At 38.0% G+C, this 24,128-nt stretch overlaps 1 protein-coding gene across 1 annotated transcript in view; it reads right to left on the minus strand.

Annotated features, from left to right (window-relative positions):
* Window positions 1-21,556: 21,556 nt before the first annotated feature.
* Ube4B (Ubiquitination factor E4B) overlaps window positions 21,557-24,128 on the minus strand; it is a 62,076-nt gene continuing 59,504 nt past the window's right edge. The window contains exon 21 of the mRNA XM_081736852.1: window positions 21,557-22,557. Coding sequence (XP_081592978.1) covers window positions 22,493-22,557 — 65 coding nt within the window. The 3' untranslated portion in view covers window positions 21,557-22,492. The remainder of the gene's footprint in view (window positions 22,558-24,128) is intronic.

Raw genomic sequence — 24,128 nt, forward strand, 5'->3', positions numbered from 1 at the left:
TACAGATGAGCAACTTTCTATATACGCTCTTGAAATCAGTTTGGATCGTCTGAAGAGCGAAAGAACCAATCGACGCTCTCGTTGGGTGGAATCACTGTCGTGTGAATGGCGCTGCCATCGGTTTTGGAACGTGACGTCATGTGTTGTCAGTAACCGGCGAATTGTTTTCGTCTGCTTCGCATCTCAGTGTTGGGAGTTCTTAAGTTGACATAACCACAGCAACAGGACATGACGTCACTTAATGTCGTCACTACCCTGAGCACTTATTGCGCAGTGTATCCATAAGCAAGACAGCTCTGTTGACAGTATTACTGCTGAAATAAGATGCCAAGGTGGATTATAATTTAAGACATACCTAGAATGTGTTCGTGTACTGGTGGACAATAAAAAACACATTATGTTGTTACAGCGGTTGTGTGAGTTGCGTTTTACATTGAACAAACATTGAACAAGATTATACATAAACAATGCGCTGAATAATGCATAAATAATTGCGGCTTATCCTATCAAAGACGGGAAGAACGCCGGGATTTTGGTTTTTAAATCTCATTTCGTGCTGCGCACTGATACGTGTATCAAGATTGAAATTTCAGGTTTCCTCAGTTATGTTCTATTTTATAAGTGTACTGACATTCATGATATATCAATTTATTTTAACACCAAATGAACTCTCGTAGGTTTAGTAAGTATTTTGGAGTGGCAGAAACGGGATTAAGAATACATGGACATTTTTAAAATTACAATTTATAGATAAAAGGTGTTAATTCAGAACAAAAGACAAATGTTTAGGGAATTTATTTATGAAGGCGCAGAATATGTAAGTCATCTGTGAACATAGATACAGCAATATAATGTTGCTTTAATTCTATGAAACTCTCCATAATGGTGTTATTCCAGGGCTGCAAACTAATGTACAAGGGATTTGAAATATGACTATTTCGCTGCCTGAACCTACCCTAACCTAACCCGAACTACTGCTACTCTACTACTACTAGTATACTATTATTATTACTACTACTACACAACTACCACCATTACTGCCTTACTATACTACTACTACTACTGCTACTAGCCTATTATTATACTATCATTGCAACTACCAGGACCGAAACCAGCTACAAAGGTTTGGGAGGACCGTGAATATGTTACGAGGTGCCAGGTCTTTAAAATTATCTTATAAATATCTAAATTGTGTTTTTTGTATTATTAATAAAATTTTGTATTGAAGTCTGGAGGGGCCACAAAAAGTTTAGAGGGACCTGCCCCCCTCTGGTTGCGGACCTGGCTACTACTAAACTAATACTCTACTACTACTGCCTTACTACTACTATACTATCATTACTACTATTACAACTACTAAGCGTGCACCCATAAATTTAAAAAAAAAATGTAATTTTTGAACAATTATCTCGGGATGGTATCTAATTTACAGGCCTCAGGCCGCTTCTTTCCTTATCCGTTCTTTATATCCCTCCCCCGTACCGTGATTGTGTGCTCGCCGAGGATGTCATCCCTCCAACCTGACGTGCTTAAGGCCATAGATGCCGGTTGTGGCCATGACTTGTATCAATAAATAAATAAATAAATAAATATTCACGAGCAAGCGCTAGCAAGCGAAGTCGGGTTAGAGCGCCGCAATGCACGTTATATTTGTCCATTCTAATTAATAGCAAATAGTAATTGCAAAATTTTCCATTCAGCACACGGCATTTCCAGTCTACTCAGTTCACAAATTACTCACATATCAATATCAATTATCTTTCCGCAACATGAACTCATTCCACCTATAAACATTGTGTTTTTACGCAGTTTTGGTCCCCCGTAATCCTAGAGAACCGAGAAATATATTACATATTTCTTTCGTAAATTTTGCAAATTCAAACTCATAAAATAGGACAGCACCATCGTTTTCTACATACAGTAAACGTTATATAATTTTTAAAAATTAGTAGTAGTCCTATTTCACACGCATTCATTTTAATCATAAATTACTGATTTTATGTTTATGTAATCTACACCTGCATCCATTTATCCAGCGCCGGAACTTAGATTGTTTTCTTGGGAGGGGGGGGGGGGTAAGCATTAATACGCGTATTTGGTGCTCCTAGAAAAAAGTTGTTTCTCTAATCTTGGGCTCCCTCTTTTCATCTTTCTCTTACTCTTTATGGGCCCGGGTCGTTAGTTACACCTTTGATCCCGTTTCATACATGACAAATGAATTAAGGGGGCAATATTGACAAATATCAAAGCCATACGAATAAACATTACTTCTAGGGCCTCTAATAGAAACTTTTTTATTGAAATGTGTCCACGACTCATTTTTTTTTTTTTTTTTTTTTTTTTACCTTTTATGTGTTGTTTTGTTTATGTAATACAGTGGACATATTCGATGCATCATTTATAATTTCATGTTAGTATCGTATACGGAGTAAGAAAATGTTGTCTTAAAATGAGTCCCCTCGAACGGCGGGGAGCTTCCTTGGGGAAGCATTTGCCCCTCCCTCCTCAAGTTACGGCCCTGTCACTTATCACATACTAGGCTGGTAGCCACCCAAAAATCTAGGGGAAGCCCGGTAGAAGTTTGGGAAAGAGCCCCGATCCAAACGTATTATAGTTAATCATCACGTTATAGCTCAGCGTACAAATTTTCGACTAGAAATTGGCAACTAGAAATTTAGAGCTGGCGACCAATATTCAGTAGGAATGGTTTCTGCCTGAACTCACAGGGCAGCGCATTTTCTGTTTCGTAAGAAACTAATTGTCACTGAGTGAGAGAAAACACGGAATGTGAAGTCTTTCTTTATCAAACCAAACGCCGTTTGGGGGGGAGGGGACCTCAATTTGTACGTGAGAGATACTGGCGACCATTATTTTTGGATTGGCGAGTGCGTCTGACTGCAAGCATACTGTGAAAATTTCATGGGACCAATACCTTAAAACTTTAGAGGTGCCCGCCCCCCTAGACCCTATGGATAAGGACCTGTCACATATTAATATGATGTAGATCTATCATTAATTTTTATGTCAATTATATATTGTGGATCTCCAAATTTTTTGTGGCAACAAATCTTTCGCGGAGAACATCATCAAATATCGCGTGTGGAAATGCTATGTTTTCATACAAATATCTCTTTAAGTATATTACTTCATTAACAGATAATCATTTTTAAACATATTTTCTTTACCGGTCTGTTACTCTAGTATAAAATTAATAAGTTGACACCAAATCAGTTGCAAACACTGCTGAACTTACTATCACATTTAGTGACGTCCTATTGTGTGGTGCTCTGGTTTTGTCAACTTAAGATCTCCCTCAGTGTTAGATGTAGTGCAGAAAAATCAGATAAGCTAATGTTCACTTTTTCTTGTAGTCTCTGGACTGGACGTTCCTTTCCGACTTATATATATATATATATATATATATATATATATATATATATATATATATATATATATATATATATATATATATATATATATATATATATATATATATTAACAGATTTTTCTTTCTTTTAAAGAGCTCACTTTGAAAATATCAAAGTTCCGCGAAGTACGTCAACAGAACAAGCTGTTCCCCAAATGCAACTAAAAAAGCGAAAGAGTAATAGTTACTTTCGAAATTTCTACGTAGGTGACGTCAGATCGACTGGTTAGTTTCGTCGTCGCGTGTTAGAGGCGCTACTGTCGCCAAGTTTCCAGTTTTTCGCTGAGTTTGCGGTCTGTATATTTTAGTCTGTGCCCCTTGTAGCTCATATCTTGCATCTACTGATTTCTATTTTCGGTCCCATGAATATATATATATCAAAGCGATGATATCGCTCGGATAATGAGGTGAAAACTGTAACCCAACAATGGTTATCAAACGACATTGGACGAGAATTCTTCGCAGAAGGCATAGAAAAACTTGTGCCACGCTTCGACAAATGTTTAAAGGAGGTGATTACGCCGAAAAGTATTTTTTTGTATGGAACTTTTGTGTATTAATAAAAGTATTGTAAAAATTCGGTCCAGTTTTGTTTTATCAAGCAGTGCAACTAACATTTTGACTGGCCTTTGTATTATTGGCGAATGTATTAACATAATAGGCAATGCTTTCATATTCTATATTGAAGACATTTGATAGTTCAGTCGAGACGCATTTCCAAGTGATTTTCTGCTATTGATTAAGTATCCTAAGAATATATTTCATCTCCATTCTATTTTGAACAAATGACAACTATAAAGGTGCAGTGAAGAAACTCCCACATTCACATACCCAGTCAGAACTTCTGAAATCACGGAGACGATAGATGATATTCTTTTTATCACATTCCAACAGATACTATCGTGCCTCGTCCCGACTCACTACAATTGCCACCTGCAAGATTGCTTTCGTACAGTTTTCGATTAATTGTCTTTTTCTCCATCATATTCATAGGCCTATGTAAGGGACGGAACATATCAACTCCAGCTTTATGCTTCTTTACCAGAAGCAAATCTTGAGCATGGTATTTACGGTCGTGGAAGAAGGTCGTACCACCCTTTCTATTGTTCTTTGAGACACTGGATTCTCACGTCGCACCAAGTATCACACTTTTTGTATCACATTTGGGAGTACCCACAAGTCTTCGATTTTTACGATGCTCAATATTGGGGGACCCAACAACAGTAGATCTGCCCGTTTTGTTACGATTCAACGTAACGTTTATATCTTTCTTTGACACACAGAAATCTTTTGTCATATATTGAGGGCAGAAATGTAGCCCTTCCAAGAGGTTGTAATTTTCAGAGCCGTATGACCGACCACTTACACAACAGCTGTTCTCCCTGCAAATCAATACACTACTTTCAAACTACCCTCAAAAACTTCTCGGGCGTGTTCACGCATGCTGCTATCGAATTATTTACAATAAACCCCCAAACTTTTATGCAACCCAATAGTACACATGCATATTTATGAGTACGTACGTAAGTATGGGATGGAGATTCTTTTGAAGTATTCTTAAAAGACACAATTAAATAGAAATGTCTTAATAAATCTTCTGATCAATGTACTCTCTCTCCCTCTCTCTCTCTCTGCACAGAACAGGACATTGCCAGCTTTTATTTTTTAAGTTATAAACGCAGAACGAAATGCAAAGTGAATGCGTAAAATAAAAACTTCATTCGGTTCAATAATTAAAAATATTTTGATATCTTGAGTGTTTGTATCCCAGCAAAGCAGCTGAGGGTTCAGAAGCGTAAGGTAAAATGCATAGAAAATACGTGAACAAAAGTTCTGGAAACTGCTATGTTACCGAATATTACTCGTATTAGATTTTAACATGAGAAGATGTGCCAAGCTGGAGCATAACCAATCGCTTGATATCACTAAGCTGGTCAAAATTATATGAGTGTATGTCTGTGTGTAAATCCTCATTTGTAGTTTTTTGAGAAAAACTAATCTATATGTAAACCTGAAAAAAAAAAAAAAAAGATGCTGTAGGGCAGTGTTATTCAACCTTTTTTTTCTCGCGTACCTCTAGACACAATTCGCCATCCAATTATGTTCCCCTGAAGCTGTTTAAAAGAAATTTAATCGAAATTACCTTATTAAACTTAATGCACATGTTCTGTTGATTAAAAACGGGTGGGGGGGGGGGGCAAATAGAGACCCAACAAAAGGACAATCAGTGTGTCAATCAAAAGACTATTTACATTCTGTGCTTTGTTTTTATTGATGTTAATACAGAGAAACCCTGTTCACACAAATATGTTGATGAAAATGGAAGAAGTTGTGATATAGCACTATCACTAATTTCATTTGCACTGAACTGTCAACAGACATTTCCAGCAGACCCCCACAAACAGCATTACGTACTCCCAGAAATATCTTCGCGTACCTCCGGTTGAATAGCACTGCTGTAGGGTAATCACGCCATCTATTAAGGTGAAGTACACTCTTCTCAAACTGTTAGTATCATTATGACACTAACAAGAAGACAATATGTTAATAAGACATAACCCAAAATTATTAAGCTTAAAACCTTTTTATTTAACTATATTATTCAAAGAAGGTATGTATCGATCGGCAAATCACATCGAGCTGAACAAAATGACATGCTTATAAGTGAATTTTGATGCGTAATTTTCGAGAATATCGACAAAACTAGTTTTTATGTCATTAAAAAGTTTGTCGTTCGTTGCCGATGTGATGCAGTTGATTATTTTTATCCTGCTAAAAATAGATTTATTTAGATACTGAGTGCGAAAATTATACACTGATAAGCAGTAGATTGTATCTATTGTTGTTTGGTTTCGTCTAACAGTGATGCACATACTATTTCTACAGTCAGCGACAAAAGTTTTTTTCCGTTTGGTAAAAAAATAATTTGGGGATAACGGTGGAATGTACACAGTTCATCGAGTTTCAAGGCTGGAACGTACAAAAAATTACATTATTTTTAATTTACTGAAAATTGTACTAAAATTATCCTTTCATTCTAAAGTTATTTACGAAACTAATTTCATCAAACGGAAAGAACTTTTGTCGCTGACTGTGCTACAGGACTGATAACTAATACGAGGGTGGGCTGATAAGTTCTCGGCCCGACCCAGAAGGACTTGAGCTGCAGGCATGAAAGTGTGAGGCTGTTCAACATAGTCCCCTCGAAGGTCAACACACTTGGCACTTCGATGCTGCAACTTCTCCAACCCCTCAAAAAAAAAAAAAAAAAAAAAAAAAAAAAAAAAACTCAAGGTCTGCTAAAAGAAAAAAAACTGTTCCGTAGCTGTTATCACCTCTTCATCACTGTGAAATTTCTGTCCTTTCAGTGCTGTTTTGAGTTTTGGAAACATAATAATCAGAAGGGGCAAGATCTGGCGAGTAAGGTGGGTGGCCAATGCACTGAAACCCTAGGTCCTTCAGAAAATCCATTGTTCTGCCAGCCTTGTGGACGGGAGCATTGTCCTGCAAGAACAAGACCCCGTGTCAACTTTCCCCGGCGCTTTTCTTTAATAGCGCCCTTTACCTTAGCCAGCAGACTGCAGTAATACTCTGCAGTTATGGTTTGGCCCTTTGGAAGGTAGTCTGAGAGCAAAACACCATCCTTATCCCAGAATATTGAGGCAAGCACCTTCTCTAAGGACTTTTGTGCTTTTAATTTTTTGGGCCTTGGAGATCCTGAGTGGCGCCACTCGCATGACTGCTGTTTGGTTTCCGGATCAAAAAAATGCAACCATGTTTCATCCTGAGTAACAAGCCGATTCAAAAAATCGTCCTTGGAGTTTGCAAAATGCCGTAAAATCACCTGCGATGATCTCACACGTTCGCGTTTCTGATCCGCGTTCAAACATTTCGGAATCCATTTCGCAGAAAGCTTGCGCATGTCCAACTGATCATGGATTATTGACCCAACACGTTCTTTGGATATGTGCACTTTGTCAGCTATCTCCTGAAGCGAAATACGTCTGTTGCTCAAAATCAGGTCATGAATCTGGTCCACTTTTTCCGGAATTGACACTGACACTGGCCTGCCACACCTGTCACCATCTTCTGTTGAAAATTCACCACGCTTGAAGTTCGCACACCATTTCTTCACAGTGGAGTATGAAGGGCACTGTCCACCCAATGTGTCTAGCATACAACCAGGATTTCCTTGAGCGACTTCTGTTGCAGGAAGAACTTCATTACACTTCGCAACTCCTCTTTGGTGAATTTGACATCTGGCTCCGCCATGGTTCATTTAATTACCTGTAAGATAAAAACCGTTCATGGTAGAATCGTGAAATTTGGCACTTAAACATATAAAAGATCAACATTTCACATGACATCAATTACATGAGGGTAGTACATTCGGAAGGAGGTCAGGCCGAGAACTTATCAGCCGACCCTGGTATATCTACGTACACAAGATATGAAAGCTTCTCTAAGAATACTTAACGCTGGATTTAGTCTCTCTGTCAGTACAGACATGCTGTTCAAGTGTTCACTGAAAATAATTACGTGGTAATTTCCCAGATAGAATTTTTTTCGTGAGTGTTAAAATATCTGCAATCATTCAATAATTACAAAGTGTCTTTGTTGAGTGTGATATAAGGTTGATCGATTCAAAGCTGGTAGAATATCCATAGAAGGCGCTAAAGTATAGATGTAATGATGTAAGCATCTTTGCTGTTGCTGTGGACAATCTTTTGCAGAGGCAGCTGTTCGTGTGGTTGGTGCGTCTACAGGCACTGGAACACATGAGTTACGAGAACTCATTCTGGTAACGAGTAACAACTGAAAAAGTGTACCATACTTTTAATCTGGAAAACAACAAGTCAGTCTACAGCAGCGTTTCCCAACCGGTGTGCCGCGGCACACTGGTGTGCCGTCAATGGACCGCTGGTGTCCCGCGAGGAATCGAAACAAAATTATTAATTTTATAGCAATCAAATGGTAAAGCGTAGGGAAAAATGCATATTTGTATTTCACATTACTATGAACCTCTACTTTGAATCTACAATTTTAAGTTTCATACCGTGTTACTGTTCTGTACATTACTAATGTTGAAAAAGTATTTGTTGTCATTGTTATGACCATTATTGCTTCTTTATTGTTGCACACTATTTCGCAACTCGAAAATTTAAAATATCATTCAATCCTTTCGACAAATTACCTACATTTGTGTTTTCAAAGTAAAAGAGATTTGTTTGTTCGTTCGTTATTTAGTGATCTTCCTTCTTAGTAAAAGGTTGGATACAGTTTTTAAAAGGAAAGCGTATTTTTAAAAACTTGAGTCCAATATTTCATTGCAATTGTTTTCTATTTTTTAAATTAGAATGAAAAAAAAGCATAATGATTTATATCACAGGGAAAAAACAGTGATAGAGCTTTCTTCTCTGTGAGAAGGAGATCAATAATCACAGAATAAAATACCATTGTGTTTTATATTTACAAATAATATTTATAAGTGTGCCGCGAGAATCCAAGTAACACCCGTAGTGTGCCGCAAGCTGAAAAAAGGTTGGGAAAGGCTGGTCTACAGAGTAGCGCAGACCAGGTCCTTCACTTTAATGCACTTCTACTAATAGTACGGTAATGATTAATATATTCTAAGATAATCTTAGTGGATTAAGGATGATAATAATAATAATAATAATAATAATAATAATAATAATAATAATAATAATAATAATAATAATAAACAAACCTACAAGTAGAGTTGTTGAGTGCCTGAGGCTGAGGCTCATGTGTTTCTTATCCCACTGATTTATATGGTGAACCAATCTTTTTTTCTCTGAAATGAATATCCCTTTTAATGCATGATTTTACGGTTTTCTTCAAGTCTAGGGAAATGTCCCTTGCTTCGTCGAAGTGCATTTGCATTATATATAAATTTAATATACAGTATTGACGCTAAGTTCGTTGTACAAAAGCAGAGGAGTGATTTCTGAGAGCAAAACAAACAAAAAAGTTCCAATAAACATAGGGCGAAAATAGCATCGTTTACATGTTATAAACTGCCGAAAGCGTGGGAAAACAAATTTTGGAGTTAAATATTGCAAAAACTACTGAGCGTAGACGTGATGCGGCATAATATCATCAAAGGATCCTAACCTATTCTACCCAAATTTGCAGTTTTCAGATTTGTACAATGGCGGCGCATCACGTCTACTCTCAGTAGTTTGTGCAATATTTAACTCCAAAATTTGTTTTCTCACGCTTTCGGCAATTTATAACATGTAAACGATGCTATTTTCGCCCTATGTTTATTGGAACTTTTGTTTGTTTGTTTGTTTGTTTTGCTCTCAGGACTTGTGTAAATTAAGTGGATACGAGCATGTAGAGGGCGTCTTACTGCCTGGAAATAATACTACGTGGCAGGTCAATACTCATACACGCAGATAAAAAGATGGTGGATAAGGTAATAATTACTGTGCGTGGATGCATACCTCCTCTAAAAGTATTAGTAAAGACGTTGTGCAAGAATTCACTGGGAACGTCAAGTCCCTACAATGAAAAAGTACGTACAACACAAGCCGATAGGTAACAGAAAATAAATTCCGATTGCTGATCAGCTCATATTAATGATATCACAACGCTTTTAATGACAATCTGTTACTACTGGTACTGTCGTTTAGTTTATTTGCATTTTATACTGTACTAGTCGTTTTGTAAGGAACAACGAAACTACGGCAACTTGATATTTGTTTGGTTCTTTTTCTATCCCCTTTTTTCTGTTTGTTGCACTGTGCATGCGCTAGAGCCATTACACATGAGTGAATGAGCTGGTTTGTTCGTCGCATGCGGAAGAACGGGATCGACACTATGGACAGTTAAACGAATCCTTTGAGAGCTAGTTCTGCTCGTGTGTTTCATCACCCGTTTTATAAACGAAAAACTACGTATACCACTTCTGTTACAGGCTACGTTCGTTTATTTGGGTTCATTAATGTGCATTGTACCTCAAATTTAGATGTATTGTGATGCGTGTGTTTCTTTAATGAGCGGAACCTCGCTTCTGACATTAAGTGTGCCTTAGAGGAGGACGATACGATACTTGTTGATGTGTTCGATAAGATATTAAGGTACTACGTCTGTCATACTAGTGGTGTGTGCACTTTTCTATCTTCTGGTGTGGTATCTTCTCCGTCACGGTATAGGTCTTGTACATTTGCTAATCGGTATACACAAATATCATTCGCTGACATAACAGTTGCACTAAGTTGCAATCTCGCTATCACAACTTAACCGATTTTGTCATGTCGAAAAATCTCCAGGACTTATATCCTAACATAAGTATTCGCCTTAAAGTGTTTCTGCGTACACCGGCAACTAACTGTGCGGCGGAAAGATCATTTTCCAGACTGTCAAGAATCAAAAACTATTTGAGATTACTCTTCCTCAGAAGAGACTGGTTTACCTAGCTGTTTTAGTCATCGAAAGTGACTTGACTGTTAAACTTGAATTTTTCTCATCCCGTGCACGTGGATATTTCTTACTGTTGTACTACCTACAGAAATGATTCTATATCATGTACAAGTGGTAATAGAACACACAAGAAACCCAGATCGTGTTGTGTTCACACTCCAACATGGAGTGTGAATTCAGCGTGATCTCCGGTTGTTATCTGTTTTATTACCACTTGTACATCAAATTGAATAATTTTTGTAGGCAATACAATAGTAAGAAGTATCCACATGCACGGGAGATGCGATATGGGTTCAATTCCCCCCACACATAGTTTACGTTGTTGAGTAATGATTTCCACAACAGCATACTCTGACATACTGCAGCCCTCGCAGTCGGCTGTCTCTAACAATTGTTTTAAATAATATGTACAAAAATGGCACGTGCCAAGATGGCCGAAATTGACTGTTTTACGTAAAAATGGCACGTACTCATGGAAAATGTAACAGTATATGAAAATTGTATTAAACATTTAAATTGCCAAAAGTAAAACTTGTAAACATTAAAAATTGAATAAAATATGGAGAGCAAAGCTCCCCTTTACTAATCATTTACCTGCTCTGTTCTTTTGTTCTTCCTTTCTTCCGTACTACTCCTGGCGCCACCTACATCAATGTGCGCAGACGCAGTTGCATTCACTGACGTCGCATCAAACATTTGAAACGCGCAACTCGTCAAAACAAACAAACCGCTGAAAGCAGCAGGGAGACAGGAATACAGGTACGCTTTGTTTTGAAAATAGAATACGAGACAAACTTCCCGTTTAGCGGAGGAGAAACGCCATACTTTTAGGAATTATTCATTGACTATCTAGGATGTTAAAAAGTAACAAAGCGACTTTGAATTAGTTAATGAGTCATTGAACGAAAAAAACAAAGCGTACCTATATTCCTGTCTCCCTGCTGCTTTCAGCGGTTTGTTTGTTTTGACGAGTTGCGCGTTTCAAATGTTTGATGCGACGTCAGTGAATGCAACTGCGTCTGCGCACATTGATGTAGGTGGCGACAGGAGTAGTGAGGAAGAAAGGAAGAACAAAAGAAGAGAGCAGGTAAAAAAGTAATATTTTAAGTAGTGGATCCAGGAGAATGGAAGTTTTGGAGAGCGATGTGATTGGTGTGGTTAGGCGTAGCAATTTCGCTAGGGCTCATGAGTGCAAAACATGAAAATCCGGCCCTGGTCGCAAGTATCTCTCTTCCGTGAAATAAAATTTTATGCAGGCTCACAGGGATTGGATATAAGCTGTAGTTTTGAAGGTATACGTCCATGGTGTCTTAAGCGAATCGTTCAAATTTGTCTAAATTATTTTTCCTACCATCACAATTTATGCACTCCAGAATAGTGCGTAAACGGTTAATTAACTCGATATTCACTCCAGTGATTTTTGCAGCCTGCTCGGGATTCCTGAAAATGTTCTAGCAGTGTTGCCATCGTTTGTGTTGCCACTTTGTTGCTTAGGCATATCAACTAAAAGGCCTAGTTCTTTTCCTAGCTTCTCCTGAACTTATTTTTCTTCTTCATAGCAATTTTGTTCTTTTCTAAACCTCTTGCTTGCCACGTTTTAACGTCTAGCCGGTAAGATATGGGAGAATGCATTCAAAAACTAACCCAAGCATGAAGAGGTGATATACCAAACGAAATGAATTCGGTTCGTACTTCTTTTCTTGTGATCATATCCAACTTATTTATTTCACTGGATTTTGCCTCGCATAGGTAGCACGTTTGGGCGGAAAAGCATGCGGACACACTTTTCCATCTACCATGGAAAAAAAAAAAGAAGCTTTACAGTCACTTCCGAACAATTAAGAGTGATTTTAGTGTCGATCAGTGTAATACTTCTGTGATAATTAAGTTAGCCGATTCGTGTGCAAATATAAATTCAATAGGGCGGCAGTACTTACAAGGAAAGTACTTGGACTCGAACAGGTGAATACGCACAAAAAGGAAAGCATGTGTAATGTTAGCAGCCCGGAAGCAAACATTGATGTCCGTTTTTCTGCAAGATGCTGTAAACGTCCGCAAGAGCAGGGCAAAGTAGAGCACGTGCCATAATTACAGGGCATCTATACTGTCTGACTCCGAGCCATTTTCTGCAGAAAAGGGTTTGGTGAATGGAAAAATAGGCGATCACGTATCCCATTAATTTTAGCAGCACATATTTTGAATAAAAAAAGTGTCACAGACAGGGCTCAACCATAATTTTCAAATGGTAAGAGGAGATCAAGTAGTATCTATCATTGGAAAGGTCTTGTGAAAAGAAACAAGATGAAGCAAGTCCCGAGTCTCTACGCTCATCCTGTACATAATGGTAGATAGTCAAAATGTCAACACAGTTGTCATGAAATAGTCTATGCCCACCATTTTGCATAGGGTGCGCATAGACCCTACAGACTTGGGACTTTTTGCAGATTGTATCTTTTCACAATACCTTTCAAACGATATACTACTCCACCCACCTTACCATTTGAAAATTGTGAGGTGGACCCTGCCTACGACACTACGGGGGCCCCTGGGCAATAAGTTTTCGTTCAACATGTTTCCCCCCCAAAAATAATGGGATATATGTGCGCCGATGTTTTCATTCACTCAAACGTTTCCGCAAAAATGGCCCGGGGTCAGAATTTATGATCGCCCTGTCAACATGGTATGCGGAGTTTACACCAGATTGCAGAAAAACGGACATTATTATTTGCTTCAGGGGTGCTAACATTACATATGCGTGCGTGTTTGACCGTCAAGAAAAATACGTGAGCTCGATCAGAAAAATACGCATAGAAATAAGAGTATGAACTAGTGGTGGGCACAAAAACCGGCTTTTTGGTTTTCAGAAAAACCGGTTCGTTTTTTCAGCTGGTCCGGTTTCGGTTTTCTTCAAAACTGATTCCGTTTTTTTTTTTTTTTTTTTAATTTGTTCTATTTCTGACCAGAATGGTGTTTCGTTGTTCTCCGGAAACCGAATCCATTTGCACAGAAATAGTTTTGTGTGTTTTCATAAAGTTTTCACCGAAACCAGTTTCGGTGAAAACCGAACCGGTTTTTGGAAAAAACCGAAATGTCGGTTTTCGGTTTTTATAGAAACGGTTTTCGGTTTTTATAAAAACCGGTTTTGCCCATCCCTAGTATGAACAGTGTTAGTACTCCAAAAGCGATAGGTGATGTCAGTTTGTCTGCAATATGGTGCAAATTTGCACCAATAGATAGCGCTACACAGGGGCAGAGAGAGCCCACCTCATGTCTACCGCTACACAACTTCCAACAGTGAAGCTGCAAACGCTAGTTCTTCGCATGACGAAAGGTTGAATGTATAGTGAGACGTCAAGTGGCGCGGGGAGTGGTGATCAATCCAATGAATGTAGTGCGATTGGTTGGAGTGAAAGTGAGATGCAAGGTACGTAATGAGGAAGGAATTGGTCTGGAAAATGAGACATTTGCATGTTTTCTAGAAGAATTAATTATGCAAAAATATGGAAATCAGTTAGAAACCGAAAGTCTCCGAACGTTAGAACGCAGTGGTGAAGATTCTGTAGAGAATGAAGAGGAAGAAGTGAGAACGTATAATGACGCTGTAAGTCCTGCAAGGGACAATGAAAGTAGCCAAAGTGAATACGAACCGTCGCCGAAAATGTATAATGTCGACAATGTGATCACACAGTTTACTGGTATCACACTAGAGAACATATTCGAGGATTCAACTCATATAAAAAAACTTCTGCAACGATACCCGAAACTGAAGACAAAAAGAAATATTAAATGCAATACAATATGTAGTAAAGAAACTGCAAAACACGGCTGCGTTCAAAGGAAATCGTACATTACAGTTAAAGACAATCAAGCAAGGTACCATAGGAAAGTTTGATGAAGCGCGACCTATGGGAGCTAACGCCCTGTAATTATGCCACATGCTGTACTTTACCCTGCTCTTGCGGACGTTTACCTCATCTTGCAGAAAAACGGACAACAGTGTTTGCTTTCGGGATGCTAACATTATACATGCTATGCTTTTTGTGCGTATTCACCCGTTCGAGCCCAAGTACTTTCCTTCTTAGTAGAAAATGCGGCAGGATTTTGCCAGATGATCGTTAAACAGGCTTGCATCACTGAAATGCTCTTCTGAGAACTTCTATTTGTACCGACTCTGGTCCGATCCGTCTAATTCCCACTTGATGATCATATGAAAAGCAGAAATTGTAGATAGATGGAATTTCTCACTGACCTCTTCCGTTTGACACAAGCGAGAAACCGTGTGATCGATGAGCGACTGCAGGGGTACTTCCACCGAAATTTTCGTGGTTATGATGCCTTCTGGATAGCATAACTGTTTCGACTCCTTAACTCTATAAGGAGGATATAATTTAGAACCAATCTTTTCGGCTTGCTCGCGAATTCGTCAATATTGACGAGTAGATAAATTAGTGTCCACCATTAAGGCGAGTGTTTATTTTGTTGTTAATGACAGTGGCTTTTGAAGTAAGTATATTCGAGCTTTCTTAATTTTTATTCCTATATTCGGAGATGCAGTGGAAAGGTCTTTGACAACAGCCGCAGAAGCCCGTTTGCTTTCTTTTCTTAACTGTTTTGCAATAGCTGTACTAAGTTCTTCAGTGGATGACTATAGATGATGTTTTACTTTCATCGTTTTAGCCTAGGACGAGACACAGAAAAAGGTTTCCTTGGCCGACCAGGTCCTACCGTGGACATTCGTGATGTGCTAAGAACATTGTTAACAATGTTATCGGAAATAATGACATACCCATCAGGCCACGTTATCTATGTCTTTCGACTTTCTCCCGTTTGCTTTTGATTTGCTGCCAAAAATTTCTTATTGTATGTGTTTAGATAAATGTTATCACGTTCAATATCCACTTTATTACCTACTAGCAGCGTTCACCCCGCTTCGCTGCGGTCACCCCGGAACGCAATAAACTTTGTTACTTAGATAATTTTTACTTTTTCGCTTTCAAATTGCAAGCGCCTGTCATTTATGTTAACCCGCCGAGTCACGTGGTCATGCGGGTTGCATATACATACGTTTATTTTTACCTATGATGAACTATGGAGACTTGAATGGTCCATTATCTCAAGACACTGGTAATTAAAAATTAAAGTGATATGATAAAAACCATCTAGGGTCCAAATCCTAACAACCCCCCAAAAATGAAAGAAATCGGTTCAGCCGTATTAGCGTGATGAGTTCACAAAGGATTTGTACGTTCTCTTTTATATATATAGATTTCTTGCAAGACATGAGCAATCAAATTGTCAAATTTTGCCTCCTTTGGACTTTGAACCCATATTTCAAACAGTTTTCCTAGAGAAGTCTGAAATGCCATTCTGGAAGAAACAAACGAAAACAAAAAAGTTCGCAAACATTCGCAACATCTCTTTCGATATATAGAATCACAAATGTCCTAGCTATAATATTAGCACAACCATACCGCTGAATTCGGATAAAATAATAACTAATACCTTCGCAAAATACCCCTTATGACTTATTACGTTTCATACAAAATGCATCTTTTTGACGGACTTCAACGGGCCGATAACAAACTTATGTTCATCTAAACACACCACTAGCTGAGTGTCTGTGTGTTGCAAATTCACACTGCTTCAGACTAACACTCAACAGACAAAGAACACTCGTTGTTCTAACTAGACGCGGTTGCCAGCTGCCTGAAGTGCGAACATGTTAGTGCATGTTTGGCGTTCTTCTAGTACTCCTTCTGGTGGGGATTCAGTGAACTAACATCGTTTTCTCGAGCATTAGACAACCTAGAAATGAAATTTAGCGCTCACCAGGAGTTCTCGCTAAATAGATATTTTGATTTTTTCCACCTAGCTTGCTGAAATTTCACACTGTACGGAAGTGCTAAATTGCCTCAACGCACCCTTTCCGACGCTCACCAGACGTTAACCCCTTAGATTTCTTTTTCTGGGACCATATGAAACAACTAGTCCTACGTTGACGCCTGTGCAGTCAGAGGATGACTTGGTTGCTCGAATTGTTGCTGCGTGGAGCATTCAAGATCAATGCGTCCGCTACGTCGGTCCCTTCGCCGCCGCTGTTGCCTTTGCATTGAAGTGGTAGGTCTAAACTTTGAATACCTTTTCTAGTGACCGTTCTGACAATCATCCTCTTTTCATATAAACAAAGACCCTTCTCTGTACCTTGCTCCCTGCAACTCTCTTCGGTACAGTTCAGTTATACGATTTGGGACCAGAAATGTCGGTCCGTTACAGCACGTACAAATATCGCAAATGGAACTAATATTTTCTTTCACGTCCGTCAGTTTGGAACATTGATTGAAAAAAAGAACGTACTGTAGTGTGATGTACTGATCGAAATGAATGTGCTCAAACAGTTAGGTGTATTATTGCTATTTATTCTTATTAATATTACGCTTCTTTATTTGTCTTTTTAATAATAGTAGTTCTTGTTCAATTCGTGTAGTAGTAAAGATAGACATGTTCTCAAAAGCGTTGCGATATCATTAATATGAGCAGATCAGCAACCGGAATTCCTTTTATCTTCTGTTACCTATCGGCTTGTGTTGTACGTATTTTTACATTGTAGCGACGTGACGTTGAAGTGAATCTTTGTATAACATCTTTACTAGTACTTTTTGAGAAGGTATGCAACCACACACAGTCATTGTTACCTCATCCGCCATCTTTTATCTGCGTGTATGAGTACTGACCTGCCACGAGGCATTATTTGCAGACAATGAGACATTCTTTACATGCTCTTGTCTACTAAATTTACGTCATAAGATGTCTGGGAATTCCTAACGTCCTTTAGCAAATTCCTTGCGCCACCACTGTACAAATCTGGAAACTGCAAATTTGGATAGAGCAGGTTAGAATCCTTTGACTTGACTTGACTTTAACGCCCCGTTCAGCAGCGAGGCTATATGAGACGTGGACCTACTGATTAACGTGGAATCCGAACCACATGAGCTCCCGCCGGGAATCGAAATTAGAATCCTTTGATGATGATATGCCGCATCAAGTCTACGCTCAGTAATTTGTGTAATATTTAACTCTGAAATTTGTTTTCCCACGCTTTCGGAAGCTTGTAACACGTAAATGACTCGATTTTCGTCCAATGTTTATTGGATTTCTTTCTTTTTTTTTTGTTTGTTTGTTTTGCTCTCAGGAATCACCCTGCTGCTTTTGTACAACGAATTTAGCGCTGTATATATATAAAAGCAAATGTGAGTTACTCAATAACTACTGAACCAATTAATCTGATACATCCATCATTAAGAATCTTAAGACCTCTCAAGGATCTTATGATACATTGACGATTTTCGACATGGGGAGTGAGGGTAGAAAGGCTGCGCCATGTAAAAATATTCGAAAACAACCACTATTAGTGTCCTATCTATAGTTTTCAGGGTCGCTGATTGTGACATGAATAGTGACAGTCGATCCCATTTATATCAAATTCATACCCCGTCGATATAGAGGGTAAGGGATTGCAGTGCGAAGATGATGACGTAAAAGTGATCCAAAACGACCGATATTAGTGTCCAATTCAAAGTTTACATTGTCACGAGATGAATATGGCATTCCAGATCCCGTTTAAGTCCAGCGCCATCGGCATGGATGGTGAGGGATGGGAAAGAGGTTGATATTACGGATTTTTGTCATTTCAAAGAGTTCAAATATTTTCATTAAATCTATTCACTCCGTGAGAATAAGAGATATTTCACCTAACGTTACTTGAATTAAATTTGATTTTCAAATAGTAAAAATATACACCATAGAATTTTAGTTTCACAGAGCAAGGGGAATTTATATAGACTTGAAGAACTTATTAGAAATCAAGCAACTAGAAATCCACCATATTAAATAAAACATTCTTACTTTTATGTATCCTTTAGCATCCATAAGTAAATTCTCTGGTTGCAAGCCAAGGCAATCCTCCTAGAACTCGCGAACTAGATACAAGGTTGTAATCGTGTTTTGCCGTTGTTAGAATTTTATTAATCTAAGCATACCTCTCTCTCTGTCATGTAATTCATTTGCATTCATCCCAGCTTTACTACGGCAAATCACAATTCCATCCACACTTATATTTTATCGGAAACCGAAGCTGGGCAAAGACGGTTGATAAACGTAAGTACCGTAAAAATAGAAATATGTGTAGATGATTAGTTTACGTACAAATGTTAACGAATAAAAATTATCCTACGATACAAATCACAAAACCTAATTAAACTGTGCAAAAAATATAATGTTGCTGAATATGATTTACACAAATTAAAAGAACATTAAAAGATTACAAGCGAACAAATAACTTTTCTTCAATATTTTTCGATTGTTTCAACCTCTTACTTCATTTCGATTTGCTTTCTTTCAATGAAAAGATGCCTAGGTGGCTTTATCAACAAAATAGGTTTCACTTACTCACAGTTAATCTTCGACCGGTCAGCTGATACCACTTGGGTCCTGGCGTCGAATCCACTGGACGTAAAAAAATAGATCCACAGAAAAGTTCTTGTACTGGAGCCGGAATAAGCTTGGCGCTGCGTCGATTAATCTTGAAGGCCCAATATAGTTCCCTACTTGTAGGGATAAGCGATCATCCAAGCTGGTGCAATTATTTCCTGCTGCTCAATGGTTTCAACCCAGAGTCCACCATATAAAACTGAGACCACAAACGAATGTTAAAGTGCTAACACGTATATACGAGTCACTTCACGTGAATTTTTACACACTGTTGGAATAATTATTTTATACGGATGCGTAAAATATCACTGACGATAAACTATAGAAATTAACTCTCACATATGCACGCGACGATTCAGCTCAACCCGTACGAGGGGAGCACTTACGTATTATCTTTAGAACAATGCACTCCACTCGTCTTGGTGGGTGCTCTTCGAAGTGACAAACAGGCGCGCGTGCGAAGCACTGAGCACTCTATTTAGCAAACCAAAGTTTGTATATGGTCAACCGGGAAAATTCCGATTTTCACTCCTAGCGTCGGGACCAGAATTATCGTCCAATTAGCATTTGGTTATAGAAGTGCGTAGGTGGAAAGTGATTGTCCCGAAAATCAGACACAGAGGAACGTTCACCAAACATGTTACTATCACATGATCAGTCGCTATTGCTCGACCATATATGGCCGTAAAATCGAAGTGAGGCCTACCAACACAAATGCACGAAATACCAAACTGATGATGAAAGCTTCGAGATTGTTCCTTTTATATAAGAGGGTTGGTTAATAAAGTTTGAAATTAAGTCTGTCTTTTCCAATGTCTTTTTAAATTTGAAAAAATGAGCTTCGGGTCGGTGATAAGGTAAGAATATTTTATTTAATATCCACCCTATAGGATCCATAACATTCCATCTCATTTTAAAGGAGAGAATACTTGTACCTCTCGATATAAATCAATGGCTAGAAAACAAAGATGGCGCTGGTACTTAAAACTGTCGAAGCAAAATATATTTGGAATATAAAAATGACATTTTTACATCCCATACTTTGCCCTTAGACTAAAAGAGACGGACTAATGAAAGTGAATTATTACGAACTAATTATGGAATAAGAATATGAAAGGGAACTAAGAAGCTTGAGAAAACCCACGGACACAAATCAGCCATCACAGACTCACGTGGCTGGGGATTCACCTAGTGAGCGCTCTACCACTTAGCCAATGTGCCTCCTGCTCCTTAAAGGAGATTATTATTCTAATTTTTATCCGATTCGCTTATCAAACACCAATCTTGAAAGCTCCATAGCAGATTATTGCTGTAACGTAATAATGTAAGATTACATACAGCTCATCTTATGAAGGAAGTTCAAAAGAAATGCTTTCAAAATTACCCCCTATCCATCTTACTCACCTATCTATCTGCAGGTGACTTTCCCCAGAACTAAAGAAATGTCAGAATGATGTATGATTTCAGAACTTAATATAAAACGCGCTATACACAAGGAATCAAAAAGATTACGAAAAATTGATTAAAAAGTTCGTTATCGCGTTAGGCAAAATGAAACAGACGGAAGTTATACCGAATACTAATATGTAATAAAGACAAAAAGTTGAAATTAAATAAAGGAAAGAAAGTAAGTTCCCGTAACAATGAAAACTTCCTACATAATTTTAAGGTTAAGGGGAAGACGAATACTTTTTCGCCATCCCTTGAGAATATTCCAGGTTTATATTCGTACTGGAAACTCGTCTTCATTTGCCTGGAAGTATTTCATACGAGACAACTCTTGTACACTCATGTCCAAAATGATTGTCGCATATCTATAACTGTCTTCTTGTAAGGATATAATTTGATAATGATTTTGCAGGGTACTTTTAATACTGATACTATGTGTATAATTGGGAAATGTATATTTGTGGTAAATTTCATAGGAATTGAGTTATAAATACGAAAACTAGATTGAGTAAAACAAAATGTTGCTAAATGGACAAGAAAGTTATATTTTCGTTTTATTGTTCTTATTTATTGCTCTTTTGACATGAAATTTGTCACATACATGTCTTTGCCGATTATACATATACTAACATTATAAGAAATACCGGTCGAATTCATTATCAAGTTATATTCCTACAACAACATATGTATAGAGATGCGACAATAATTTTGGACATGAGTGTACATATAAAATTACGAAAACAGTTAAAATTTAGAATGATTTTATTTCGTACAACTGCATATGAACCTTGTTTTGTACAAAAATCTTGCACAGTAAATAAATCAGGCATTATTGTAACCTCCATCCATCGCTTATAACAAGCACAAAAAAAAGAAGAAAAAACTTCAACAACTTAAAAATAATCTATTGGCGGGTAGAATTCTTTTTTTTTTTTTCTTATGTAAACATGATACACTAGGAATTTCGGAGTCACATATATTAACTTTCAATTATGAGCATACTCGATCACATGATTCTGAGATGCAACAACATAATGAAACACGCACGCACATACCGTCAAATAAATACAGTGATGACTACTTTTTGGGGCTTAGTGCATTTTTTAGCATAAAAAACTGTCTTTAGCATACAAAACCTGTTCTCATCAAGATTAAGAAAGAAAGAAAAAAAAGAGACCAGAAAAAAGAAAATTCAAAAACAAGAAAACTAACCTTTCTCACAAATGCACAACAGAGATGTTTTCTGTACAATGAAGGTCAAACAGGTTACAACTATATATATATATATCCTATTCACTTTTTAAAAATTCATACATCACGCTATCTGTACAAATAGAGGAAAGACAACAGCTGACAATCTGATTAACCTTATTCATATCCTCGTGAGGAATGCAAATTTTACACACTATATACCAACAGTTCATGAAGAACTCACTCACGTATCGTTTAGCATTTCATGAGCATCCGTGAGTGCATTTATAATAAGTGGACTTCATTTTCTTACATTAAGAAATATTAATATACGCTCGTATGTTATTCAATTCATTAAGGTCTTTGGCAGTAATTGAAGCACGTCCTTTTCCAGCACATTGCTAGAAATATGCGTTGTTGTTATAGTTGTGGTTGGTGGTTATTGTTAAGGAAACTGAAGATATATCACTCATCTAGTCTACAACTAGACTATAGAGATACTCCCTTCTTCTTCTCACGCTTCCAGACAAGAATACGTTCCCGGAGTTCAGTTGCTAAAAGTAAAAAGTACAAGGTTAATCATAATTTGTTAAACTCACATACGATAATAATACAGTGATTTAAGAGACTTTTCATGATAAAAAAGAAAGCAGCAATTTTGGTCAAAAAATACTAGAATCTTCAGTATATATCCTTCCTATAAATGCTTACATACATAAATCTTGGTTCATAATTTGCATAATGTTTATTAGTGTAATATTTTCCATTATGTTTAATAATTACATTATTACACATTATGAATAATTCGAAAAACTTCAAGATCCTTGACACACACAGTACAAATTCAATTTTATTATCATTTAGTAATGGAACACACAGACTGGCGACAAAATTTATGGGAAAGAATTCCCTGCCTTTTCCCGGTTTTCCAGAACATTTTTTTAACATTTTCTCTAACACGTACGAGGGCAAGTCAAGAAAGACTTGGACTGATTTTTTTTCCCGGCAGTTCTGTTAACGCTGGAGCTTCATAGTTTGGCATACAAGTAGGGTGGGTCTTGCTGTGCATATATATAAAATGTTGTTAAGGAATCATTGCATGTTTGGTAACCACGACTTTTTATTGCAGGTGATGTTCTGCGCCGATTCTAGAAGTCGCCTGTAGAAGAAATGGAGTCATTACGAGATGAACAATTTGCAGCTATACGGTTCTGCTATCGCCTGGAGAAAAGTGCAACAGAAACTCTAGGAATGTTGAGAGCAGCCTACAAAGATGACGCTCTGCCACGAAGTACCGTGTTCTGGTGGTTCAAAGAGTTTAAAGAGGGCCGAATGACAATCACGAAAGCTGGTGGACCAGGTGTATCAGCGTCAGCTGTTACTGAGGTGAACATTAACACGGCAGCAGTCATTGTTAGAGAAGATCGCCGCATCAGTATTGACGATCTGGCAGCCGCACTACGCATATCTCATGGCAGTGCCTTCAAAATTTTGCATGACCACCTCCACATGAGCCGAGTGTGTGCGCGATGGATTCCGCGACTCCTGACACCAGAGCAGAAGGCCGTTCGAGTGGAGACTTGCAGGGAGCTGTTGCAAAGGTTTGAGGATGGTGGAGACGCCTACCGCACCGTGCGACTTTTTTCTATTCCCTGCCCTAAAATCCAGACTGCATGGACGCCGCTTCTCCGATAATTCCGAGGTTCTGAAGGCATCGGAGGCGGTTTTGAAGGACCTCTCAAAGAATGGCCTGCGACACGTGTTTGAGGACTGGAAGACTCGAATGAAAAAGTGCATTCAAATGGGCGGGGACTACTTTGAAAAGGATCATGTGCCTGTTGCTGAGTAATAATAAATTGCCTAGAAAAAAAATCAGTCCAAGTCTTTCTTGACTAGCCCTCGTAATTAGCCACACAGACTCTCCCATGTTCATGGGAAAATAAGACCAGGGAAACATAACAACGATGATACGTAAGTAATATATTTTTCTCCTACTCATCTATAACAATGAATAATACAATGTATTTTATTATGAAATTGCAGAACACTTAGCTAATAGAAATTCCCGCACAATAGCAAGAAATTAGGCACCTTCCCTGAAACTTTAATCTGTAACATTAGTCAC

The sequence above is a fragment of the Thermobia domestica genome, chromosome 13, assembly GCF_964235325.1.
Source record: "Thermobia domestica chromosome 13, izTheDome1.hap1.1, whole genome shotgun sequence".
Classification (NCBI taxonomy): Eukaryota; Metazoa; Arthropoda; class Insecta; order Zygentoma; family Lepismatidae; genus Thermobia; species Thermobia domestica.